This window comes from Dreissena polymorpha, chromosome 1 (assembly GCF_020536995.1).
Source record: "Dreissena polymorpha isolate Duluth1 chromosome 1, UMN_Dpol_1.0, whole genome shotgun sequence".
NCBI lineage: Eukaryota > Metazoa > Mollusca > Bivalvia > Myida > Dreissenidae > Dreissena > Dreissena polymorpha.
This window is the reverse complement of record NC_068355.1, coordinates 7,002,829-7,029,427: the sequence shown is the minus strand read 5'-3', so window position 1 is coordinate 7,029,427 and position 26,599 is coordinate 7,002,829. Positions and strand designations below refer to the sequence as shown.

Sequence of the window (26,599 nt, the reverse complement as noted above, 5' to 3'; positions counted from 1 at the left end):
CTAGATAGAAATGTGCTAGTAATTACAGTGCAACTACATCCACACACAGAATCTGCTTTGTTATAATTGTTCAAACAATCACATATTGCACAGGTCCATAATAGCTTGGCAACAACTGTAATAGTTGCTGTAAAAGCAAACTGTACTTATAAATCACTTGCGCATCAGTATAGCGCCAAGTTTCTTATTATACAAAAGCATAACAAGGATGACTGTTTAAAATACTTTTAACAGTATGCCAATGATAAATGTGTAAAGATTTTTGACAAAATACGCCAGTTTATATTTTGATAAAACATCACACACAAAAACAAATTAATGACTCACTATGGTCGAGAGCATTGTGGTTTAAGGTTTTGAAAAAACAACAACTGCAGAACATTTTTGAATGTCTATCACATACATTTGGAAAAGAAATTCTCAACTTCCAGTTTGCGCAATAAAAAAATCTGGATTCTGCAACCATATACATAAATTAACCATTTAAATATAAAACCAATAATTAATAGCTAAGAATTGCTGGTCTACCCCAATGTTCACAAAACCTTGTATTGAAGACATAAATTTAATATGGCTTGCCATTGAGTAATCTCAAACTGAAGTAAGTTCATTGCCAACTTTTTCATTTTTGACTTCATTTACTGGAAATGTATGATTGCCTTCTAAGAGACATTAATCATGTTCATCAATATCTTTCTCAATCCCTCATTTTTATTCAATGTTTTTTTCTTCTTTAAATATGGTCCGCACTTGTGAAAGAATTCAAATTGATACACTTTACCCCAAGTTCTATAGTCTACAATATGCCTCAAAGAAGACACTCCAACTTTGCAAAACCAAGACAGTTAATCTTTCTTATTAAACCCCTTCTGAAATTTCTTTCTGATTTGTCTCAACAATTGCTTCTAGCCATTCCTAAGTCACGACAGAAAAAACATTTCAAAAGACCAATTTTTACTAAAAGATTGTGAAACAACAGCCAATGAGATTGCTTGATATTAAAAATGCTACCAGTTTAAATTTGTGAATAATGCTGCCAGTGTAATATGCTGTTAGATTTCAATAGATTTCAAAATCCTATATCTTGGCCTGATGATGTACGTGAGACTAACCCGTTTCCTCTTGAGTTCCTCTATGTCGTTTTCCTCCTTCTCCTTTTCAGACTGCCTCATCTGTTTGTACTCCTCCATTTCGGCCTGCAGCTTCAGCTCCTTGCGCCTCTCTCGCTCCTCGAAGGACTCGAGTGTGTCCTCAGCACTGAACAACACACAACAAAATCACCAGTCAGTGACTTTATTGTATTTTTTGTTAAAACTTTTACCACTCATATATTGATTTTGACCAATTTGTATTCCCTATGAAAATCAAATTGAATTTCAGACCTTTTATACTATATACCAGTTTTGATACTGATGCGCAGCAAACACCATTAAACCGGAACAGACTGTCAGTTACTCGCAGGCTGATCTGATCATATGCTGGTTGCTATAGCCATTTAAACTTTGCTACTAAGCTGAAAAGGGCTAGTCTTAAATGTTGCCCCTAAAAAATTTTTTTTTTTAATTTGAACAGGTTGAACCGGTTTTGAGACATCTATGGCATTCTGACCAAGTTAAAACAGACAGAGTGATATGAGTGACCTCTGCAGGGGAAAAGAGGTTTTTACGAGATTTTAACTGGTTACCTAGTTTCCAGAAGAATGCGAGCTCTGCCAAGATATTGTCCAGAAAACATTATGACCACGTTTCAACATTGAGGCATACAGTAGTAGTCGAAACAATATTTTGGTAAGGTTTGACAAGGGGAACTAGTTTTTGTACCCAAGTGATCCAGATTAGATCACTGCCAAGGTGTTATCAGGATTTCCATTTTTGCAAGATTTCATCAAGACCTGTCTGACCTTGACACACATGACCCATATTGGAACTTTGCCTCAAAAATATCCAGATTAACATTCTGACCATGTTTCATAAAGATTAAATCATTAATTTGCCTTTTGAGTGGAAACAAGGTTTTTAGAATCTTTGATCTTCTGACCTAATTATTGGATGCATATGACCCAGAGGACTGACATAGGGCGATCTAAAACATGCTTTTTTAACCTGGCAGGGCCCTTGCTACACTTTGTGGGATTGGGGTCAGCGCCCTTAGAGGGAGGAAGTTCGCGTCGTTTTGGGCGAAAAGGGGAATTTTTAGAAGATCTTTTCACCAACCATTCAACACTTAAAATTGCTATATTTTAATGTAATTTACATAGATATACATTTAATCAAAGGTTAAAAGCACGATACCAGCTGGCAACATAGGTATAAAAGTAAAAAATAAACAAAACAACAAAAAAGCATGAACTTACAAAAACATTTCATGTACATTTGGTTCACAGAAAATAAAATAATAAGTTACATTAATTTACAAATTACTATCAAAAAAGTATCATCCCTGTTAACTTTAACATTAAGCACTCTAATAATAGCTAATGGAAGGAATTTCTACTTACCGGTCTCCAGATTCTGACATCTTGTTTATATCTGAAATATTAAGTAGTACAATTATTATATATTGGACTGTTAGAAATATTTATAACTTTTCAGATTTCTAGTAAAGGCAATTACAAATTTAGCACCTTATGTTTTAACGGGATTACATGATAACTACCTCAGAACTGTAACAGTTAACAAAGAGGAAAAATGGAAAATACACAAACATGATACAAAGATACAAAAATTAAGGCCATACCATAAAGTGGTTTGTTTCAATTAATTAAGAACAAAAAGAACATTCCAGTTCCCTCATTCTTGTTTTGCTTCTTTTATCAGGTTGTTTATGCCAGAAATCTTCCAAAAAGCAATGCAACCTTCTTTTTATTCAAAAGTTAAGAAAATATGATTTCTTGATTAATCACAAAAAATTGACAACTTAACCCTGATTACAAATACAAAGTTTTAGTCGATTGATTTAATTGGTAGCAGGGTTTTTGGTCAATTTTTGGGCTGTTATACTCACCCCATTAATTCCCTTTTTGAAAAAGAATTTGTTTTTTGTGTTTCAAAACGACTGACTAAGGTTTAAACCAAATGTTCATAAAAATATAATTATTTGTTTATTATATTTGTTTGCAATAAATTAAATTCACCAATTTTCCAACTTAAGTCAAAGAAGACACAGGCCACATTCCCAATATGGTGAAAACGAAACTGGTTGATCAAATTGTTTGTACTGTTCGTGATTCATTATATGTATGTGTATGTATGTGTATTCTATCTGTTATCATTTAACAGGTCTTTTCCTGGCTAGGATAGCAAGAGCTATGATAGATCTAGACCCCGTTATTCTAAGCTCCTGAACACTATCCAAGCTAGTCTAATATAATAAATGTCAAAATCATTACGAATGTGTCTGACTTATTCTAAAAATAATAGCATGTACCTATAAATAACGCACACATCATAAACGGTATCATGGCTGCTAAGAGGATGAACAAAACCCCATAATTCTGTTGTGTATTATTTACAATACAAATTCTATGATGAATAGTTCAATCACTCTGAAAAGCAAATCATGAACATCACATAATGTGCAAACTCTGTACCGACCTACATCATTAATAATGTTTTCACAACTTGCAAAACATTCTAGAGATGGTAGCTTTCTAGATCCACATTACTTCCATAAAATTAATAGATTTAATTGATGTTCATTTCCTTTCTTTGTTACAAACGAGAAAGATATTTCGATTCCAATATGGTTTGTTAATGTATCGATGATGATAAAGTACGTACCTGATATTTCCGAAAGTTAAATATGAAACAAAATGTCTAACAAAACAGGCATAACTTGAAAGGAAGGCTTATCAGCAACTCAGGTATCCCGAAGAGCACTTGCTGGACCATACCACTTCACTATTAGGGTGTTTTATATATTTAGACAATTTTCGGAACCGGCGTTGTAATACTTCGTTATGAAATATTAAGCTATTGAATAGGTCTGAATACACTACAGGCAAGACCTCTAAGGTAAGGATATTATTACGCTGTGAAAAAACGTCCTTCCATTTTTTATAAACAAGAGACCCCTCTAATTGTAATGTAGCGACCCATTGCCTGGATGCTGCGTGCGGACCAATAAGATCAATTCAATTTGGGCAATTCCATATAAAGATAAGGCGTTAGATTGGTCACCGGACAGAAATTGTTATCATTAAATAAATGTAGTATTAAGAGTTTGTTTCTTTATAAAACTAATGGCTCCATAATCAAATAAACAAAGATAAAATGCACGTGAAATAAAAATGCTTTGTTTCGGTATATATTAGAAATATCTAACGACATTAAAATGTATATTTTGCCAAAACAATTTTAAAACAAAAACTGAAAAAGTTTGTAGTATTTTATTTCATGTGATATTCCCTTATTTACCGCACGATATTTTGTTTCTAAGTTGCACATTGTCGTGTTTATCAATAGATGTATACATAATGCACGAAGCAAAACTGCAGCTGCACTTGGAGAGAAAACGTATTATACCATTATATTATCATAGTATACAAAAAATACATTCGTATATATTCAGAGCATTCTGGTTTTTACAAACTAATGAAAACTTGAACTGGATTAAATATTCGTAGCATACACGAATGGCATAGTCGGATGGTACTCTAATGTGCTAAAATATAATGATGAGCATCAAACCATAGTATATTCCTCCGCACATGACACATATTTACGATATTTGGTTCTACACTGCAATAATGTTTATAACTGTTATTTCCATGTATATACACCGAAGAAAGGTTGTGATATTAAAGGGATCTTTTCACGCTTTGGTAAATTGACAAAATTGAAAAAAGTTGTTTCAGATTCGCACATTTTCGTTTTAGTTATGATATTTGTGAGGAAACAGTAATACTGAACATTTACCATGGTCTAATATAGCCATTATATGCATCTTTTGACGATTTTAAAACCTAAAAATTATATAGAGAATAATAGGTTAGTGTTGATTATAGATCAGGTTTATCATGCGAGGCTTAGAAAACAAAAAGCACGAGCCTTGGCGAGTGCTTTTTCGTTTTCGTGCCGAGCATGATAAACCTGATCTATAATCAACACTAACCTATTATTCTATTTATCCCACTTTTTATTCAGTAAACTATTTTTATTTAAACAAAATAAGTTTTCATGAGTGTTTGTCGTACTTTGATAATGACTGTAGTGTAACCAGGGTCAGTGTATTACTCCGCGTTCCAAAAATAACCGCTGATCAAAAAATCATTTTTTTTTAATCAGAATATCGTTCTGTAACAAAGTGTCGAGCGTTATTTATTACAATTTTAATCATATTGAATTGCAAATCTTTAAGTTTTATGATATCAATATGGCATTAAGTTGTTATATACAAGGAACTACATTTGTTTACAACGTAGCCTAACACCACACACAATTCACTTTCGATATCAAACTATCGAGTCGATCACGAGGTGCACAATATTTCCTTCTTTGTTATAATATGTGGTTATTTCGTGACAAAATAACAAAGATTACTTGGATTTAAGCTAATTTTATACATTAACATTTTGAATGTTGAAAGTGGCACCAAAGAATTGTGAGGCAAAGTTGTTCGAACTAGAGAAAGACATTTGCAAGTGAAGTGACTGGGTGGGGCGAACATCAAGATCAACTTGTTCGACGGTAGACATCGGTTGTCTAGGCTGCATTTCGGCCATAGTTTCAGTGCGTGAAGGTGAACAAGAGGAATCTGTTGGATTGTTACATTTACTGGACTGAGCAAGAATGAACACTTTTGCTGCTGTTCAACAGATATGTTGGAATAATTGGTTATGGACTGGACATTTTTGTGCCCTGTTATGGCCATGGTTTCAGTGGGTGGAATGTTTGCATTTCGAAGTTTTTGGACCAGGAATTTGTGAACTGAGTGGTTCGTTATTCTCTTGTGCTTGAGAAAGCCGGCGTCTTTTGCCATGGCCTTCAGCATCTGACCTAACTTGTTGACACCCAATTGTTGACGCAAGAATCACCGGGATGCAGTGTCATTTGTGCGTATTGCCAGGTAGAAAAGATGCTTTAAAGAAAAATCAGATGGACGCATATCCAAGTACATCTTGTAAATGAACACAGGATTTCTTGGTCCAGACGATTGTTTTCTACGGTCAAAGGGGAGCAACTCGAACTGACTTCTTCAAAGGGGAGCAACAACAACAGAACCTATTTGCATAGTGTTAAATTTACCTAATACTAGGTTTTAATGACAATAAATGACAACAAACTCTTTTTTTGCTACTTTCCTTTGTTTTAAGGTCATTAAGATTGACAAACATTTGAGATTGTTTTTATTATTGATGCACTTGGCAAATACAGGTGACGAGGTGCGTGGGAAAAAGTAGTCCCGGTTCGGCAGTTGATGACGTCATTTCGTGCCATTGATTATAGCCTTGCCGTTGATTATAGATGAAATTTAATCAACGGGGCTTTAATCAACCGATTTCGCTGTAAAAGTGGGATAAAAAGCGTTGCAACGCGAAACGATTGAATAATTTGGAGAGTTCTGTTTTTGTCGTTAAATTTTGTGAAACTACGAAGATTGCTTATATAAGGTATAAAATACGTTAAGTATGTGTATTCGGCGGAATAGCTCAGTAGGCTAAAGCTTTTTTACTTCAGGACTCTGGCAGGACTCCAGGGGTCACTGGTTCGAAACCTGCTCCGGGCAATGTTCTTTTCCTTTTTTTAATTTTATTCTTGATTTTTTTACTGGAGCTTTTACGATCCAATGTTTACATTTATCAATATAAAGCATTTAATGAATAAGTTAAAAAATGCCAAAATCTGTGAAAAGGCCCCTTTAATAAGCAAATGGCGATAGCATATACTGACGTTCACTGGACATTTGCAAGCTAAAGAAAAACTGTCATAACGCATGCTTACCTTGATATCATGTGAGATTGATGATAATTCGTTAACTTAACAAAAGGGGACATTGCTCTGCGGGAATGCACATCGAAATATCACTAAAAGCTTGTTTGAAATGATTCATCGAATGTAAAAAAATAGTGTTGATGTATATGTAGAGGCAAAGTTAGTAACAAACGATACGGACATAATATAAGTATGCGGTATACAAAATACGGTCTTAATGAAAATAAAGAGCGAAGTATTTTATAAGCTCTATCAAAGACGATACCATATCAATGTACCAAAATAAAGCAGAGACGCAGAGAACATGTTATCTACGTCTCTGTACAAAGGGAAATACTTTCAGTTGGTTGTGATCGAGCCCGTTTTATCCGCCTAATTTTTCTATTATAGGATAGTTTGCCACACTACCCAAATCGTTTCAAACGGAATCATGGATCCTTAAATTGTTCAATATGAGCCAATGCAGCACTCGACTTCATTATTTCGTGCCTTTTAGTAAGCAGTAGACTATTCATGTAAGCTGAAAAATATAGGATTGTCACAACTTGATCTATTTGGTAATCGGTAACCAGTCTATGATACAGTAGGGAATAGTATGCAGGTTGACTTCCGTTGTTTAATTGTCGTCTGCACTTTTGAGATAAATATCGCAAAAGTAGCTGTTGTGCTGTTATACACATTAAATTGCATACGCAGTAAGTACCAAGTGTGTACAATAGTTAGAAATTTCTCTTACTGTATGATATCTATCATTAAAAATATTATTTTGGGAATATCTCTGTACAATTATTTATAAAAAAGTTTATCAAAGATGCCGTCAGTGTCCTGATTGTGGACTGTGTTAGATACAAGCCATAAAGTTTATAGATTGATATATATATACATATATATATATATTTTTTTGGTACGCATTTTTTCATATAGTAAATTGAAAGCCTATTCCAACATCACCTTAAGTAACTAATTCGGTGAAATGGTCTGCAACTGCCAAGGGAAGGTTGTGTTCTCTAGGTTGGCGCTAAGGAAAAAAAATTAGTAGCCAAATTTCAGCACTACGATAACGACCCACATTATAACCTTATTTGCTCAATGAACGACATAATCATTATCATGAATCTATAGGTATCAACAATGACTGTATTAAATTATCAATGCAGTCACATTTAAATAAATTATTTGTTACCTGAAATCAAATAATTTTATGTTTTTTTTTTATTTTTCATTTATATTTATTTTCGTGCACTGGCATAAACAGTATACACTGTTAGAACTTTCAGATATGCCCCGGTATTTGATTGGGTGGGTCTTGCGTAACTCCTATTCGCCACCCCCCTTCTCCCAATAATTTTTGCCGTAGTCTGGTGCTTCTTGATTCTTAAAAAAATACATTTACTGCAATGTATTCTTGAATTGACATATTTTTCCATAGTTGCAATATATAATTTATTCAAACGTTCCTGTAAATTTGTAAGTCTTAAATACCGCATGTACTGAGTGGCTAGGCTATATTTAGTTACACATCGTCTTTTTAAAAAAAAGCATGCTTTGCATGCGTAGAACTTGGCATTGCAGACGACAGCAATAATTTCGCGCTCTTTCTTATAACACGGTTTTTACATGGCATACAAGTATTAATGCATAGTGAATAGTTATCATCACGTGGCTGTAGAAAAACGGTGTAAATCAGTTCTACAAATAGACATGATACAAAATACATGCACTGGATTTTATTTGTTACCGCATCAAATTATTAACGGGTTTAGTTTTTCACAACTTACTCGCCGTAAGTAATTTTACACTGCTCACCAATTGCAATTAACTTCTCATAATTAATGATTGTTTACAGTACGGTAAATAGGTGTGATGATGATGCCCGAAACCGCCTTTAATGTACTGCTTTATTTACAGGTTTTATATCACGTATTTGGCCTAATGCTACAACTGTGATTCATTGTTAATAAACCAGCGATAAACGCTTACTCTGTGACCGACATCAATCAAAAATAATAATCGCTTTATAACTCCGCCTCCATAAACATTCTCGCAACCGATTGGACGTTAAATATCACAGTTTGGCGACTGGAAAGTTACCCAAAATTTCCTGTGATGCATTTGTCAGCATACATGACTGTGTTATGTGGCTTGAATATACGATACGGGCATCCGGTTATCTCTTATCAATGGACTATCTATTACCACCTGGAGCTTTTATGGCGATTACATGTGCAAATCGGTACCGAGTTCTCTTTTAAAGTAGGTAATATTATATACTTATAGAGAAATATCAGGGTTTTTTGCAATCGCCATTTGCATTCACATTTATAACTTTAATCGCCAGCTGAAAGATTTAATCGCCTATGGCGATTTTGAGAATCAGAAACGCTAACATAGGTTCTGCAATGAACAATGCGAAATACACTTCCACCTTCGCTACTGGGTCAGAGATGGTTGGCCTGAAGGCATTCCGGATGAGAGGTGAACTGGCAGCTGAACTTCTGTTAGACGTGTGCGCCTTGGATAACAGATGTCTGGTGAGATCATTGCCACCACCACTGCTGATGGAAAAATCCGTGTCACATGTTTTGCTAGCTTAAGAAACTTCAGCGTACAGTTTATATAGTATTGACAGACCTGTACGGCTGAAGCCAACCCTATATCGAAAGTCAACCAGAGTCGTAACATATTTATGCTATGTTAGCGTTTCCGATCGCCAAAATCGCGAAAGGCGATTGAATCTTCTTTTGTTGGATACCCATCAGGCATAGCCTTGGGTGGGCGCTAATAATTAAGTGGACGAAGACCATCTCCCTGTATCATGAGCATACAATACTTAATCTTTTTGCTTAGCTGTTGTAGGCTAGCATACCTTATAATATTATACTAGTCTTAAAGTCAATCCCAATGCTTTTGAGTGCATTATTTGGATGATTTTTTTAATTATGGTAGAAAACTTTGTTGGTCCTGTATGTAGGTGTGAGTTTGTTTGTAAAAACGTCATTAAATATTTAATTTTACATAACACCATCGAATCTAACAGCCATTTGTCTACAGCTGCTGAAGGGTCATAAGCTGTAACATCTGTAGTGCTGAGTTTGATCATCATGAGAGTTTGGTTTTGCTCCTTCACCAAATTTTAATTGAAACGTTTTAAGATATTAAAAAATAAAATGAAAACAAAATCACCAGTTATATATCTGGATACTCTGTTTTCCTTCGAACTCCTGTGTAGATATTGTCAGATCGCTTCGAGCTCCTGTGTATGTGTTGACAGATCGCGGGAAGATCACAATGACCTGTCTTAATGCCCTGCTTGCTTACGAATTAATCGGATATAACGGGAACCAAAAGTATATGGTATCGTTTCTCTACCTTTGCGAATCTACTCATATAGTGATGACGTAGTGTGTAATTTGCATTGACGACGCAGCAAAAATCTCCGGATACCGTATATGCACGTATGTCATTCAAGAAATGCAACCAATGAAACAATGTTTTACATGATTGGAGTATTCATAAATAACTAGGTAAATTCCCTCTTTTGCCTTGAAACTTTTCTGGAAATAGCTTATGGAATTCCAATTTTCGCCATAATTTTATTACCGGACACGAGGTCCGGTAATATTAGAATCATTTCCGGATTTTCCAAATTATTATCCAAAAAATCCGAGGACCGACGGTATTTCGGAAAGACTGCATTTTATTATATGTGCAAAACATGTACATGTTTTCGGACTGTCGTATTCGGATACAGTATGATTCGTCAATTTTAATTTATTTTTTCGACGCTCTTTATAATATTTTTATAAAATGACAATACATATGCGATGATACGGATGATATGGTTATTAATATTTCGCATTGTAGTCACCAGAAATTGCAACTAGAAATACTACAAAACAAGAGATTGTTTGTCAGAAACACAATGCCCCCTATTACGCCGCTTTGAATTATTGTGTTGACCTTTGACCTTGAAGGATGACCTTGACCATTCACCACTCAAAATGTGCAGCTCCATGAGATACACATGCATGCCAAATATCAAGTTGCTACGTTCAATATTGCAAAAGAAATGAAGAAGGTTAAAGTTTTGGTTAAAGTTTTTTATTTTTTGTTTGACCTTTGACCTTGACCTTTCACCACACAAAATGTGCTGCTCCATGAGGTACACATGCATGCCAAATATCAAGTTGCTAAGTTAAATATTGCAAAAGTTATGAAGAATGTTAAAGTCTTGGGACACACACACAGACACACATACAATGACAGACAGGCCAAAAACAATATACCCCCGATTTTTCGATCTGGGGGCATAAAAAGTACAATAAGCTAGGTCACGGGGGTGTCCCCTATAGGGACTTGGCCTTTAAAACCCGTTGAGGTCCTGCGTTCCCAGACCACTTACTTAATTTTCCGGATTTCAAATTTTGGTCAATTGACACCCCTGGAATTAAGAAAACAAATATGTAACCATACAACTTATCGACTTAGGAAAACAACCAACACTTAGTATTATTGGAGCATCTGAGTTGTTGCCGAACGACATAACACTTAACTTCGCAAATATATAAATACGATATATATGTTTGTACATTGATGTTTCGGTCCTATGAATCCCAGTCCGGTCCTGCAAGTTATCTAAGACTACCGGACCAGATGTCCTGTGGACTTAAAATACTTTTGGGAATGTCTGTTCTTGGACATATTTCTACATATGTTGGTGAATGAATATAAATTACTGCATCAGGGAATATTTTAAGGTTCCAATGTTTCAAATGCATCTTACAATAGATGAAAATAATTCTCAGCAGTCTGAAATTCACAATTTTGACGCCATTGTCGCTTTGTCACGTGAGGAGTTTTCATTTGGATACTTTCAGATCGACCTTGACATTTTATGCTGAAATTGTAAACATTACTTTCGTTTTCTGAAATCTATTATTTGTGATTAACAACTTACGTCTGGTGAATTATAAGACTGGTTTTAGTGTGAATCAGGTAGTTTTAAATAACATTTATTTTGAGTTTGTATTTACACTACAATTTGTTTACAAAACGAGCCAGAATAATCTAAAATACTGGGAAATTGCATTCTGAATTTGAAAACACTTGAGCACATGGTATGTTACTAAAAATAGAAATAACGTCTTTTGACCGTGAAATCTCGGGAGATTCGCATTTCAAGTAAGTCTGTCCCATTGCTGTTAATCTCGATATGTAAGAGCTGAATAGATAAATTTTAAATGTTAAAGATATAGTATTTTGTGAAAGAATATATCAGTTAAATGTGAAAAATGTCAATCTTTCCGATCAAGTGGTTGATTAGGGCCAATAACTGCATTTAAAAGCTGTTTTATACAGCTGTTTTTAACTGTCAACTTTTCGGGAATTTCTGGTTGACTTGCCTAATGGGATGGTCCATAACTATAAAGTTGCGCCAGTCAAAAATCATAAAAAGCGACATTTAAAGTTATGGTAGCCAGAACTAATGTTTTGCAAAACACAAATTTGGTACCCTTTTTGCTTTTGAAAATGCACCCAAACTTACAGGTCGCCGTGGTGTAATGGATATGGTGTCCGCCTAGCAAGAGGGAGGTCATGGGTTCGATCCCCACTGTGGGAGCGTTCTTAAGATCTCCCCCTTAGACACCAAGTGCTGGTTCTAAGCCCAGGAAATGGACTGGAGAGCGTTTCAATAAGCCTCAGGCTTTTGATTCAATCGAGCTAAAATCAATACGTTTAAACTACCCAAACTCAGTCGACCACTTGTCTTGAAACTTAGATGTATGTTCCATTTTTTTGTTGCTGGGACAAGCAGACCAATCTCCTGGACGTTTTGACATGGCGAACGAAATTCAAATTCACCGGAGGGGACTTATGGTTTGCGCTCTGCCTGTCAGTCAGTCACACTTTTCTGAATCCTGCGATAACTTTAAAAGTTATTAATATTTGTTCATGAAACTTGAAACATGGATAGATGGCTATATGGACATTATGCACGTCATTTCATTTTGTTCCTACATAAAAAATTCTGGTTGCTATGGCAACAAATAGACTAGAAATACTACTAAAAATGGTGGTTTTTTGGATCCTGTGATAACTTTAAAAGTTCTCAATATTTTTTCATGAAACTTGAAACATGGATGGATGGCAATATGGACATTATGCACGTCAATCTTATTTTGTTCCTACGTCAAAAATTCTGGTTGCTATGGCAACAAATTAAAAAAACAATCTGAAAATGGTGGAAATTCTGACAATGGTGGAGCCGGTAGGGGACTGTATTGCTTGGCAATAGTATTGTTTTTATTGTTACTAAGTCAAAATAAGAAGTATTATTAAAACATATATCACACACAATTATATCAAAAATTATCAAAACAAACAGATTTGTTGTTTTCTTTTGAGTGGATAAATTATTTCAGATTGTCACAAATTATCCTAATGACTTTTGTTTTACTTAATATCATTATGAGAAAATAATGAAATTGAATTTATATTCATATTTAAATAAAAGGTTTTACTTTCAATATTTTTTTTGCTTTACATAATGAAATAATGGTTTTATTGATCACTTAGTAAAATAGTTTTAGTTAGATTTTTCCGTTTGTCTCCTGTTGAACTGATAAAGAATCGGCTGTTATTATGGTTGGTAAATAAAAGCCTCGTCTGCGCAAGTGTATGTAATCATTTAGAAGCCCTGCTTCGTCTTAGTGAATGCATCCATTGGCTGACCTGCCCCTGTGACATTTAAGCGGAGCTGTGTTATGCAATTATAATGCAGTGGACTATTTTAATCAGGCAAAAATATTATGTTCAAACTCTTCCTCACCCCAAATTCTTTCTCCGTGTGACCAGCATAATGCACTACATGTAGTTTTAATTACGTAAAATATACCTCAACAAACTATTTCTCACACACATTGCCTTCAAACCTCGTTTTTTGTGTGATTTGGTGAATGTTATTGATCTGTGTACTGATTTTCAAAACACCACCATAAACCCTAGTTTTTCTTGGGAACAACTTAAAATCAAATAGTTATAACTAATGTTGCAGATGTTTTTCCTAACAGTTATTTGCTTCCTTTACATCCACATACATTTCAATGATTACTAATTAATGTATTTAACATTGTTTTGGAGACGTATGACTGTATTGGCCTTTCAACTTAATTTATTGCTATATCTTTATGTCGCACTTGCCTTGTTTTTTAATGTGTCTTTTAATTTAATTAACTTACGGTATTTCTGCGCTATCACTTTTTAAATTATAAAGATTTGAATATTGTTGCAGTAATTTTACAGTTTATGTATATAATTAAAATATGAAAAATAAAAAAAGTCATTTTCTAAAAAAAGTTTTGGGTGGAGCCCATGCACTGGAAGTAATATGGAAGACTGCGTTCCCTCAAATCATGATACATGCTGTGCTTGCCCTATATACAGGCACGGATTTACCGGAAGGGCACGAGAGGCACGTGCCCCCCCAGCCGCTTAAGCCTGTTTTTTTCGTGTTAGTGTTTTTTTTGTGAAGCCAACTTAGCCAGATTTTCCAATATCCCCGATTTTCGACAGGGAGGTGCCCCTACCAACCAAACTGTCTATTATCCACAGGGGAGGCACCTGTTGTATGTTAACACTCCATTATCACCGTAGCAACAATCTCTTAAGAGCGATATGCGCTCTTTTCGGCAGAAGATCTTAAACGTCTGCATAACAGTGAGCATCTGTCATTTACATTAAATTAGCATCTGGATGATCTCGGACATTGTTTTGATGGCAGTTATACCGATTAACAATGTGTTGTTAGATGTTATAATCATTGGAACGTTAAATAAGGAGACGTTTCTTACAGTATATAAGACAGCGTTTCACGGCACTGTTTTCCTAACAATGAAGCCCGCTGGATAAATTTTTTGGTCCATCAAAAAAAAAAACACAGAGACAGACTCGGAGTCAAAGTTGTTGATTCTAAGGTAAGAATTTATTATTAAAAAAAAATTGTATTATAACCAGTTTATTGCGCTAAGTTTAGTCAGTATGTTATATGTTTAACTTTTAAATATTGAAATAAAGGAACAAAGAAAAATTGAGTTTAAATTAATTTGTAAAAAATCATTATACTGCTCACAGGTGGTAAGCGTGTGGCTATGATATTAATTAGTGAAAACATCATTTTGAATGATAAATAATTATATTATAACGAAAAATTAACTTTTCTGAAGAAAAAAATTCACTATCAAATATATATATAACAAGGTATGCAACTCAAAATCAGCCCAAAACGGGGTGCATCGCTTTGAACAGCCATATCTTCATCAATTGTGCAGCGATTTTCACGATCTCGTTCTTATTCAACGCAGAAATGAATTTCCTTTCTGGAAATGTATATGCCTTGCAAATTTTTACAAATGCTGGGTCAACTTTTAAGAAATAACACGATACACAACTCGCATGACCCAGTTGACAGTGATCATGCAGTCTTTAAGACTGAAATCTTCACGGAGTAAAGGGCAACTTCCCTACAAAGTTCATGTAGTTCGATACCATAATTCAATAAAACGTATGAAAAAACATTATTACCGTTCTTGTCGTTACATTATGCATGAAGACAAACTGTCCAGCGCCGTTTGAAACCTTTGTTTACATACATTTCAACTAACTGACATTTTAAACATACGAGTGATTTCATTGGTCCAATGCGGAGGTGTGTCTTTACAACTGGAGATTTCATTCATAAAGACTGCATGATCACTGTCAACTGGGTCATGCGTGTTGTGTATGGTGTTATTTCTTAAAAGTTGACCCAGCATTTGTAAAAATATTGCAAGACATATACATTTCCAGAAAGGAAATTCATTTCTGTGTTGAATAAGACCGAGATCTTGAAAATCTCTGCACAATTAATGAAGATATGGCTGTTCAAAGCGATGCACCCCGTTTTGGGCTGATTTTGAGTTGCATACCTTTTTATTTATATATATTTGATAGTGAATTTTTTTTTCAGAAAAGTTAACTTTTTGTTATTATATGATTATTTATCATTCAAAATGATGTTTTCACTAATTAATATCATAGCCACACGCTAACCACCTGTGATACTGCTAGTAATATAAAATGAATAAAGCCCATACAATGATATATGCCTGTTCTGCTCTCTATACACCTTGTAGATATATACATTTTATTAAAATTACTGACTTTTATCAAACGTTTTGTATACTTTTTTCAGCTTTTGCATTTTTTACTAATAACACTCACATTTTATCACGCTCTGACAAAATATGGTTATTGAAATATTGATCAGACCAACAGTATATATGCATATTATAAAATAAAATGTGTGCATAATTAATTCAACTGAATTATACATTTCTAAATACTCTCTCTTTTTAATTTTCAGAACTTATCAAGAAGATGACTGTAAGAGTCCACCTACCAACTCAAGTGTGGTAAAAGCTGCCAGCCCCCTACCAATTGGAGCCACAGTGTATTTGTTGCTTGCTGTACTGTTGAATGTCAATCACAATTTTAAATAAAAATTAAACATCTTTAACACACAGTGTTTTATACTTCTTTATGTTGAAATCACCTATATAAAGTTTAAACGTATTAATATATGACTGTTCATGGTACACTGACTTCTTGCCACCGCGGCCCCCCACATTTGTTTTATGGAACAAATTGTGTGTGCCCCCAGTTATGTCCTCTCTGGATCAGGCCCTGATATATACTCAGTTTACTCTACAGTGGCGTAGCCAGACCCAAATTTTAGCCGAGGCAGTATCTTAGGTCATTCTAGGGGGGTCCGGGGGCATACCCACTGAAATTTGTTTATACCTAGAACGTCTCTGGTGCGTATAAAAGGCCATTTTAACCACATTTTATATCTAAATTATCGGAATCGTGGACGCTACATATGACCATTTAGTATCAATAAAGTTAACAATGATGATGGACAATTTTTTTCCATTAGAGCTTGAAAGAACCATAGGGCTCTTTTTTTTATTTTTTTGTAAATTTAAATTCATTAAATCAAAAGCGTTTTCAATCATAAGCACATATAAAAAGGATCATTGATGTAAGATATTTGGAAAAAAAAACGGACCTACTGGGGTTCCAAACAACGCAGTGACAATATAACAGTGGTCAAGTTTCTGGCCATTTTTTTTGGATTTTCTTATGTTAAATTTTGTTTTAGCAATGCGTCATCATTTTCTGTCAGTTCTATCATCAACTGCATTGACTATTAAAAAGAAAAGACTGGAACTTCTTTATACCGAAAATGTTAAATGTTAGGGATATCATTATTAGAAAATTCTAATGTAAAGAAAGATTCTTACCACCTGACACGGTCCAGGATTCAACTCGACGCCGGCCATAAAGAGGAGAATATTATAATAAAGCCGAAAACGACAACCACCCGAAGTGTGTCTAGGACCGAAATAGACACAGACCTGGCTTTAAAACACCCGATTCTAGCTCGGTACGTTGCAATGTTCACCATGATTATAGCATCGAAGTGAACAGTGCGACGCTTTGTTTAATATACGAATTTTCTTATCATTTTGCTGAGCAATTTTGGCATCAATTGAAGTTATTAAATTGAAATAATTATCTGCCTCAACATGAACCAATTGTACTCTATGATAATATTTGTTTGTGAATATCATAGTGCCTAATATTCATTACATTGCCTCAATTTCTTATATAGATTTTATTCTTTGACATAAATTTTCCTTTTTTCCCTTGTAATTTAAACATTGCTCTGCAAATTTTAGCCGAGGCAACTGCCACAGTGTGCCTGATCGTGGCTACGACGCTGCTCTATTAGGATTACACCCACTTTTAAAAGTTAAACCAGTTACATATACTCAATTATATTAAACCAAATACAAAATTTCACATGAATTAACTAACGCATTGCAACCGTTCTCCTTACTCTGAGTTTTTCCGCCATGAGAAAAGCTTCTTTCTGAACAGCTATAGTATGTGTACATTGTTTGAGTTTTGAATCTGCTTGGCTGATGGGATAAAACATTTGGCAGAATCCAGTCTGTGGCAATTTTGAAATAAAGGGCAACAACTTTTGAGTGAAAACTCTTACATCACTTAAGACAGCTTTAACAAATCCATTGCTGTACAGAAATGGATTTTAAATAAAATATTGAAAGATATGAATAGAAGTAAAATCAATGGACAGTCGAACCCGATGGCTGAAACTCAACAACAACAAAAGTTTGAGCCATCCGGAATTTGAGCCAACCGATTTCTAATATACTTTTGTTTACTAACATTATTCTGCAATAGATTTGCATCTTTAGTTGAAGAGTATTCATACTCGTATGCCTGAACTACGTACTTCTTTCAGCTTTTGAATTAATAAGAACCAAATATATACTTTATTGTTGAATCAGCGATTTTTTTCCTTCTTTGTAAAATACCGGAACGGCACTTTGCCAATTTGGGAAAAATTACATATTTCCATTCCAGACCTGTTTATTTCTACGGATTCGCTGTAGTTACTACGGATTATTTGGCTTAACTACACACTACGGATTTGTACTGAAAAACTACGGATCCATCGATCAAAATGGTCAATTTTCAGATTTTAATCGTACTTTCGCTTATTTTCGGTCATAATGGGTAATTTATCAATCATAATCATTTTGGCGCTTGCGTAGTAAAAAACGTTGATATTCAAGCCTCCAGGGGAACGAGTGCTGATCGAGTTTGTCGAGTCGTCACCGAACTGACTTGCGTATTGGTTCGCAAATTTAGCCGAATATATATACGATTTTACGTTGCTATCCAGTATACACATCTCTCTTTCTATTGCGGAGAATACCGACGATAGTCGATATATCGGGATTGAGCACGCCTGTTTTTAGGTGTGTAGAAATACCGAAATCCCCGTAATTACCAAAATCCCCAGAAATCCCCAATAATATTTATTATTTATCAAAATACTGCATGTTTTCACAAGCACAATCAGGTACAGAAATCCCCGCTGTAAAGTGTCAAAAATCATCTGGGTGGCTTTTTGATATTAGAAAGAAGAGGTACAGACAAAAACTTAACAACACAGTGAATTTTTTTGCTCAAATTTACAGCCGAATTTCGGCTGCTTCCCAATCGCAAAAATACACGTTTTTTCCCAAAATTCTGACCAAAATTTCCCAAAAAAAGCCCAACTTAAAAAAAAAAAAAAAAAAAATTTTTTTTTTTTTTTTTTTTTTTTTTTTAGAAACAAGTCTCATATATCTTAATTATGATTTCTTAAATCTAGGTCTCAACTTTATTTTTTAAACATCTTACAAAATATATAACTTGAATTTAGTCATTTTTGTCCATAAATCATTCCCAAACTTGCCACTTTTATTGATTAAAAAAACAAACCAATTTGACCAGACTCCTTTTCTAGAAAACTCCCTGAACATGCACTTAAACACAATATCACTTCTGTTACTTATAATCCTATTTATAATGCTTAATTTTTCCCAATTTCATGGTTTATCGCGCTATTTTTCCCAATTTCACGGTTTATCGCGCTAATTTTCCCAATTCAAAAGGCACAGGCTGTAACAAATTAAAGCAAAAAAAATCACTGCAACAATATTTACAGCGGGGATTTCTGTACCTGATCGTGCTTGTGAAAACATGCACTATGGATTCATACTCGGAATCCCAATAATTATGTATATATTTTAGTTTTTCACTACCAAACATGGATAAAAACAATTTTTCATCAGTGAATAGATTGTATATTGCAATATTCTATCTTAATATCCGCAGTATTTTGATAAATAATAAATATTATTGGGGATTTCGGGGGATTTCGGTAATTACAGGGATTTCGGTATTTCTACACACCCGGAATTAATTGTGGCCACAAATTAATAAAAACGAGCATTTTGTATCTACAAAAATCTAAGTAATCATACCACATCTAGCGTTGAAGTTATGGCTATTGCTATAAGGAACACTGATTGTTAAGGTGTTAACTTTATTTTACGAAATACTTAACGAAATTTTCGTTGATTTTGAGCGTTATAGTGACTTTAAAAAAAAAAAAAAATATTTATCAGAAATCTGCACAGTGAATGTGCGTCACGGAAACAAGTGTTGGAAAATTGGAGTTTAGTCTACTCACAAAGTTAGAGTATTTATTATAATAAAACGAGTATCGTTCGAAAATGGAAAGAGACAAACATGATTTGATTTTATGTTAGTCGATATGTGTATAATCAGATTCATATGCATATTCTGCTTTATTATGTTTGTTACGCTGTACAGTTTAATGAAATAGCATTGAACTGAGGTTGTCAAGTGCAAGGTATTGAAAGGTAAACAAATAAAATATATTATTCTAACTCCATTTAATACATCATTAACACAACAAGAACACTAAAGGATGTTTGTCAATATTTGTTTATGTTTTCCCCTTATGATATTTAATTTAAAAAAATACTGAATTAAATTAATAGCTACTCTTAAAGAGCTTATGATCAAATGGTGTATTTAAGAATCTATAGATTATTGCAAGTTTAATATGCATGTGGATGGAAATTAACTACATGTAAATATTGTCTTCATTTTAAGAAGACATTGAAGCAGCACGTTATAATATAAAATGCTGTCAAACATGCACTTAAAAACAATTTTAATTTTGTTACTTATAATCATATGTATAATGCTTAATGTCTACAAATTTCATGGTTTATCGCGCTATTTTTTCCAATTTCATGGTTTATCTCTCTAATTTTCACAATCCAAATGGCACAGGCTGTAAAACATCAAAGCAAAAAAAATCACCTAACAAATTTAAGTATTAGCAAGTAAATTCATCTAATGCTTTATGTACCGTTAAACTGATATGTGACCCAGTCATGGTGTTTTAATGCTCAAAATGATTAAAAAGTTTAAAACTACTGACAACAGCCCCAAACTACTGAGAGATGCCCTCCATACTACTGAGAAGCAATCGGTAGGGTAAACAGGTCTGTATTTCCCAAATGAAGGTTTTTTTTGTTTTGTTTTTATGAACTTTAATTTATTTACTTATGCAGCTCTATGGCTAGAACCGTAGTAAATATAATATTAACAACTTGACATCAGTTATTCTCAATTTTAAGGTATTTGTTAGCAAAAAATCAAATACACTAATTTCCCAATTTGAAGATCTCACAACGCATTTTCCCCAATTTCAAGGTTTTCACGACTCAATATTTCCCAATTTTGAGGATTTCACGACTCAGTTTTTCCCAATTGGACCAGTACGGGTTCTTTACCCAATAGGAAAAAAAAAAATCGCTGTTAATAAATCAATATTTTAAAACTGTAACAAATATAATCAAACATGTATTATATAATACAAGTATATTTATATATCAGCATGTTATTACCTAGCACATTTACAGGTACATGTAAAAAACAGCACTTAGAAACAAAACATGCATAAATACTATAATGCACATTACTGAAATATTAAACAGCACTACATGTATTTATTTATTTTAAAAAAGAAGATATTATAAATCTGTTTTGTGTGAATGAGTTGTTGTCATGATAGGATTTTGTTTATTCCATCAAGTCGACATTATACATGTTCTGAGTCTTTGCACTCGGATCCTCGAAATATTTCTTGATTACATTTATCGCTGGCTGAATTCTCGTACCCTTTCGATGGTGGGTTTTGCGTGGTGTCTTCCTCATCTTTAACTCAAATCAGTAAACAATTGAGTCGATGACATGCCTTACTTTAATCGATCGCTTCTTATGTCTAAACAGCTTGATATGCGACCCAGAGAAAGTTTGAGCCATTACAAACAAAATAATGTGTTAAAATAGTGACCGGGACTGTGAAAACAGTTTGAGCCATCCGATTATTCAACCCTCCTGAATTGGAGCCATTCAACAGAAATGTATATGAATATATAGCAATAAAAATCAGTGCTTCTAGGAGAATTTGAGCCAAGCAGAAATTTTAGCCGAGGGAATTGAAGCCAGCTGGTTTTAACTATAAATAAATATCAGTAATTCAATTGATAAGATGCGCTTTCTTTATAGAATTGGGTTGTTTTAAAAATAAAATTTGATTTTCATTGCTAGGGCAAATTCTAGGTGCACACAGAAGGTTTACAGAAGAATAGAACAGAATGACTCAAGTGTGTGTTTTTTAGCTCACCTGAGCGATAGCTCGAGGTGAGCTATTGTGATCACTCAGCGTCCGGCGTCCGTCCGTCCGTCCGTCTGTAAACAATTTGTAAACATCTTCTTCTACTAAACCATTGAGCCAATTTCAACTAAATTTCATGTGGAGCATCCCTAGGTCATGGGACAAAAGAATTGTTAAAAAAAATTTGATCACATAACCAAGATGGCCGCCATGACCATATATGGTAAAAACCTTAAAAAATCTTCTTGTCAGAAACCGCTCATCAGATTTTCAAAAAATTTCACAGGGATGACCTTTGAGGGCTCCCCTGAAAAAGTTGTTCAAAGAAATTTGATTCGTCAAAAAACATGGCCGCAGGAGCTCGTTGAACTTTGCATGTTTATTTGTTTTTGCCTATTTTGTGAAAACTTTCAAAAATCTTCCACATTTTTTGTCCGATCCTTTCCAAATTTGCACAGTGTCTTTATATTAATGAGGACACGAACCCTACAAAAAATGAGCATTATTGGTCCATGAAGTACAGAATTACCTCCCCTTGAATTGAGAAAATGGTGTTTATGCAATGAAGTCCAAATTTTTCATCCAATTCTTTCCAAACTTGTAAGGATTTAGCATGGTTCAAACAAGGGAAACAACTACGGTTTATGCATGTTCTTTTTATTACAGATTTGCCTCCCTTTAATTCATTCAAAATCTCATTTTACAGCAGAGATTCCAAATCTGACCTGTAAATGAGCCCCATATTTACTTGCCGGTGCTATGTTACCTTTCCCATTTGATCATTCTTAAGTATTGGTCTTGTAATGCTGCTACTGCTACTGCTACTGCTATTGCTACTGCTACTACTACTACTACTACTACTACTACTACTACTACTACTACTACTACTACTACTACTACTTCTACTACTACTACTACTACTACTACTTCTACTACTACTACCACTACTACTACTACTACTACTACTACTACTACTACTACTACTACTACTACTACTACTACTAGTACTACTACCACCACCACCACCACCACCACGTCTACTATTACTACTTCTACTACTACTGCCACTACTACTACTACTTTTACCACTACTACTACTACTACTACTACTACCACTACTACTACTACTACTACTACTACTACTACTTCTACTACTACTTCTACTACTACTACTTCTACTACTTCTACTACTACTACTACTACTACTACTACTACTACTACTACTACTACTACTACTACTACAACTACTATTACTACTACTACTACTACTACTACTACTACTACTACTACTACTACTACACCACCACCACCACCACCACCACCACCACCACCACCACCACCACCACCATTCACAGTGACAAAAAACGTATTCACACAATGGCTGCTACTACAACTTATAGCCCATATAGGGGGGCATGCATGTTTTACAAACAGCCCTTGTTTCTATGGGATTTTAACCACAACTGTTCATGTTTATCTCCGACACATATTTTTAGGTCACCTGTCATGAAGTGACCCGGTGAGCTTATGTGATCGTGTGATGTCCGGCGTCCGTTGTGCGTGCCTGCGTGTGTCCGTGCGTCCGTCCGTCAACAATTTGTTTGTGTAGACAGTAGAGGTCACAGTTTGCATCCAATCTTGATGAAATTTGGTCAAAATGTTTATCTTGATGAAATCCGGTTTGGGATTGTATTTGGGTCATCTGGGGTCAAAAACAAGGTCACTAGGTCACATAATAGAACAACCTTCTGTAGACAATAGAGGTCACAGTTTTCATCCAATCTTTATGAAATTTGGTCAGAATGTTTATCTTGATGAAATCTGGGTTGGGATTTTATTTGGGTTATCTGGGGTCAAAAACTAGGTCACTAGGTCAAATAATAGAAAAACCTTGTGTAGACATTAGAGATCACAGTTTTCATCCAACCTTTATGAAATTTGGTCAGAATTCTTGATGAAATCTGGGTGGGATTGTATTTGGGTCATCTGGGGTAAAAATCTAGGTCAAATAAATAGAAAAACCTTGTGTTGACAATAGAGGTCACAGTTTTCATCCAATATTTATGAACTGTGGTCAGAATGTTTATCTTGATGAAATCTGGATTGGGATTGTATTTGGGTCATCTAGAGTCAGGAACTAGGTCACTAGGTCAAATCATAGAAAAACATTGTGTAGACAATAGAAGTCATAGTTTTCATCTGATCTTAATGAGTCAGGTGAGCGATTCAGGGCCATCATGGCCCTCTTGTTTTAAATTGAACTTCAAATTTCATTGATTATTTGACATTGTGGCGAAAAAATACATATTTTTTAATGTACAAGGTATTTGTACCTTTTTAGCATTTTAAACTTATTTTTTGTGATCAACAAATTTCACTTAAAAAGTTTCCCATTTTTTAGCTCCACTGGCCAAAGGCCAGCGGGGCTTATGTCATGGTCCTGTGTCCGTCGTGTGTGCGTCCGTGCGTGCGTAAACTTTTTTCTTTAAACATCTTCTTCTCCTAAACTACTGGTCCAAATCTGATGAACTTTCTCAGGAATGTTCCTGTGGTAAACCTCTTTCAAATTTGTTCAAATTATGCCCCTGGGGTTAAATTTGACCCTGCCCCGGGGATTCAAAAAATTGAAAATTTGCTTATATAAGGCCTATTTTGTGCAAACTTTAAAAATCTTCTTGTCCATAACCATTGGGCCAAGGGCTACCAAATTTGGTATGTAGTGACATCTTATAGTCCTCTACCAAGTTTGTTCAAATTATGCCCCTGGGGTCAAATTTGACCCTGCCCCGGGGGGTCAAAAAATTGAAAATTTGCTTATATAAGGCCTATTTTGTGCAAACTTTAAAAATCTTCTTGTCCGTAACCATTGGGCCTAGGGCTACCAAATTTGCTATGTAGTGACATCTTATAGTCCTCTACCAAGTTTGTTCAAATTATGCCCCTGGGGTTAAATTTGACCCTGCCCCGGGGGGTCAAAACATTGTAAATTTGCTTATATAAGGCCTATTTTGTGCAAACTTTAAAAATCTTCTTGTCCATAACCGTATGGCATAGGGCTACCAAATTTTTTTTGTAGTGGCATCTTATTGTCCTCTACCAAGTTTGACCCTGCCCCGGGAGGTTAAAAAATTGAAAATTTGCTTATGTAAGGCCTATTTTCTGCAAACTTTAAAAATCTTCTTGTCCATTACCATTGGGTCTAGGGCTACCAAATTTGCCATGTAGTGACATCTTATAGTCCTCTACCAAGTTTGTTCAAATTATGCCCCTGGGGTTAAATTTGACCCTGCCCCGGGGAGTTAAAAAATTGAAAATTTGCTTATATAAGGCCTATTTTGTGCAAACTTTAAAAATCTTCTTGTCAATAACCAATTGGCCTAGGGCTACCAAATTTGCTATATAGTGACATCTTATAGTCCTCTACCAAGTTTGTTCAAATTATGCCCCTGGGGTCAAATTTGACCCTGCCCCGGGGGTTTAAAAAATTGAAAATTTGCTTATATAAGGCCTATTTTGTGCAAACTTTAAAAATCTTTTGTCCATAACCATTGGGCCTAGGGCTACCAAATTTTGTATGTAGTGACATCTTATAGTCCTATATCAAGTTTGTTCAAATTATGCCCCTGGGGTCAATTTTGACCCTGCCCCGGGGGGGTCAAACAATTGAAAATTTGCTTATATAAGGCCTATTTTGTGCAAACTTTAAAAATCTTCTTGTCCATAACCATTGGGCCAAGGGCTACCAAATTTGGTATGAAGTGACATCTTATAGTCCTCTACCAAGTTTGTTCAAATTATGCCCCTGGGGTCAAATTTGACCCTGCCCTGGGGGGTCAAAAAATTGAAAATTTGCTTATATAAGGCCTATTTTGTGCAAACTTTAAAAATCTTCTTGTCCGTAACCATTGGGCCTAGGGCTACCAAATTCGCTATGTAGTGACATCTTATAGTCCTCTACCAAGTTTGTTCAAATTATGCCCCTGGGGTTAAATTTGACCCTGCCCCGGGGGGTCAAAACATTGAAAATTTGCTTATATAAGGCCTATTTTGTGCAAACTTTAAAAATCTTCTTGTCCATAACCGTATGGCATAGGGCTACCAAATTTGGTATGTAGTGACATCTTATTGTCCTCTACCAAGTTTGACCCTGCCCCGGGGGGTTAAAAAATTGAAAATTTGCTTATGTAAGGCCTATTTTCTGCAAACTTTAAAAATCTTCTTGTCCATTACCATTGGGTCTAGGGCTACCAAATTTGCCATGTAGTGACATCTTATAGTCCTCTACCAAGTTTGTTCAAATTATGCCCCTGGGGTTAAATTTGACCCTGCCCCGAGGGTTAAAAAATTGAAAATTTGCTTATATAAGGCCTATTTTGTGCAAACTTTAAAAATCTTCTTGTCAATAACCAATTGGCCTAGGGCTACCAAATTTGCTATATAGTGACATCTTATAGTCCTCTACCGAGTTTGTTCAAATTATGCCCCTGGGGTC

At 34.8% G+C, this 26,599-nt stretch overlaps 2 protein-coding genes across 11 annotated transcripts in view; one reads left to right on the top strand and one right to left on the bottom strand.

The window, feature by feature from the left end:
- The window catches only part of LOC127869716 (troponin T, skeletal muscle-like), a 38,497-nt gene extending 20,553 nt beyond the window's left edge, over positions 1 to 17,944 (bottom strand). For 4 of the 10 annotated variants that reach the window (XM_052412374.1, XM_052412405.1, XM_052412388.1 and 1 more), the window contains exons 1-3: positions 17,872 to 17,944; positions 2,498 to 2,528; positions 1,113 to 1,257 (exon numbers count right to left, since the gene is read on the bottom strand). In XM_052412374.1, coding sequence (XP_052268334.1) covers positions 1,113 to 1,257; positions 2,498 to 2,528; positions 17,872 to 17,929 — 234 coding nt within the window. In that variant the 5' untranslated portion in view covers positions 17,930 to 17,944. Of the gene's footprint in view, positions 1 to 1,112; positions 1,258 to 2,497; positions 2,529 to 3,003; positions 3,389 to 3,426; positions 3,511 to 3,593; positions 3,618 to 3,779; positions 3,945 to 4,688; positions 4,726 to 17,871 lie in introns of those variants that run through there. The other 6 variants (XM_052412399.1, XM_052412412.1, XM_052412429.1 and 3 more) reach the window with 6 other exon arrangements.
- The window catches only part of LOC127864923 (uncharacterized), a 97,925-nt gene continuing 78,893 nt past the window's right edge, over positions 7,568 to 26,599 (top strand). Inside the window, exon 1 of the mRNA XM_052404814.1 lies at positions 7,568 to 7,638. The gene's annotated coding sequence lies outside the window, so the exon portion shown is untranslated. The remainder of the gene's footprint in view (positions 7,639 to 26,599) is intronic.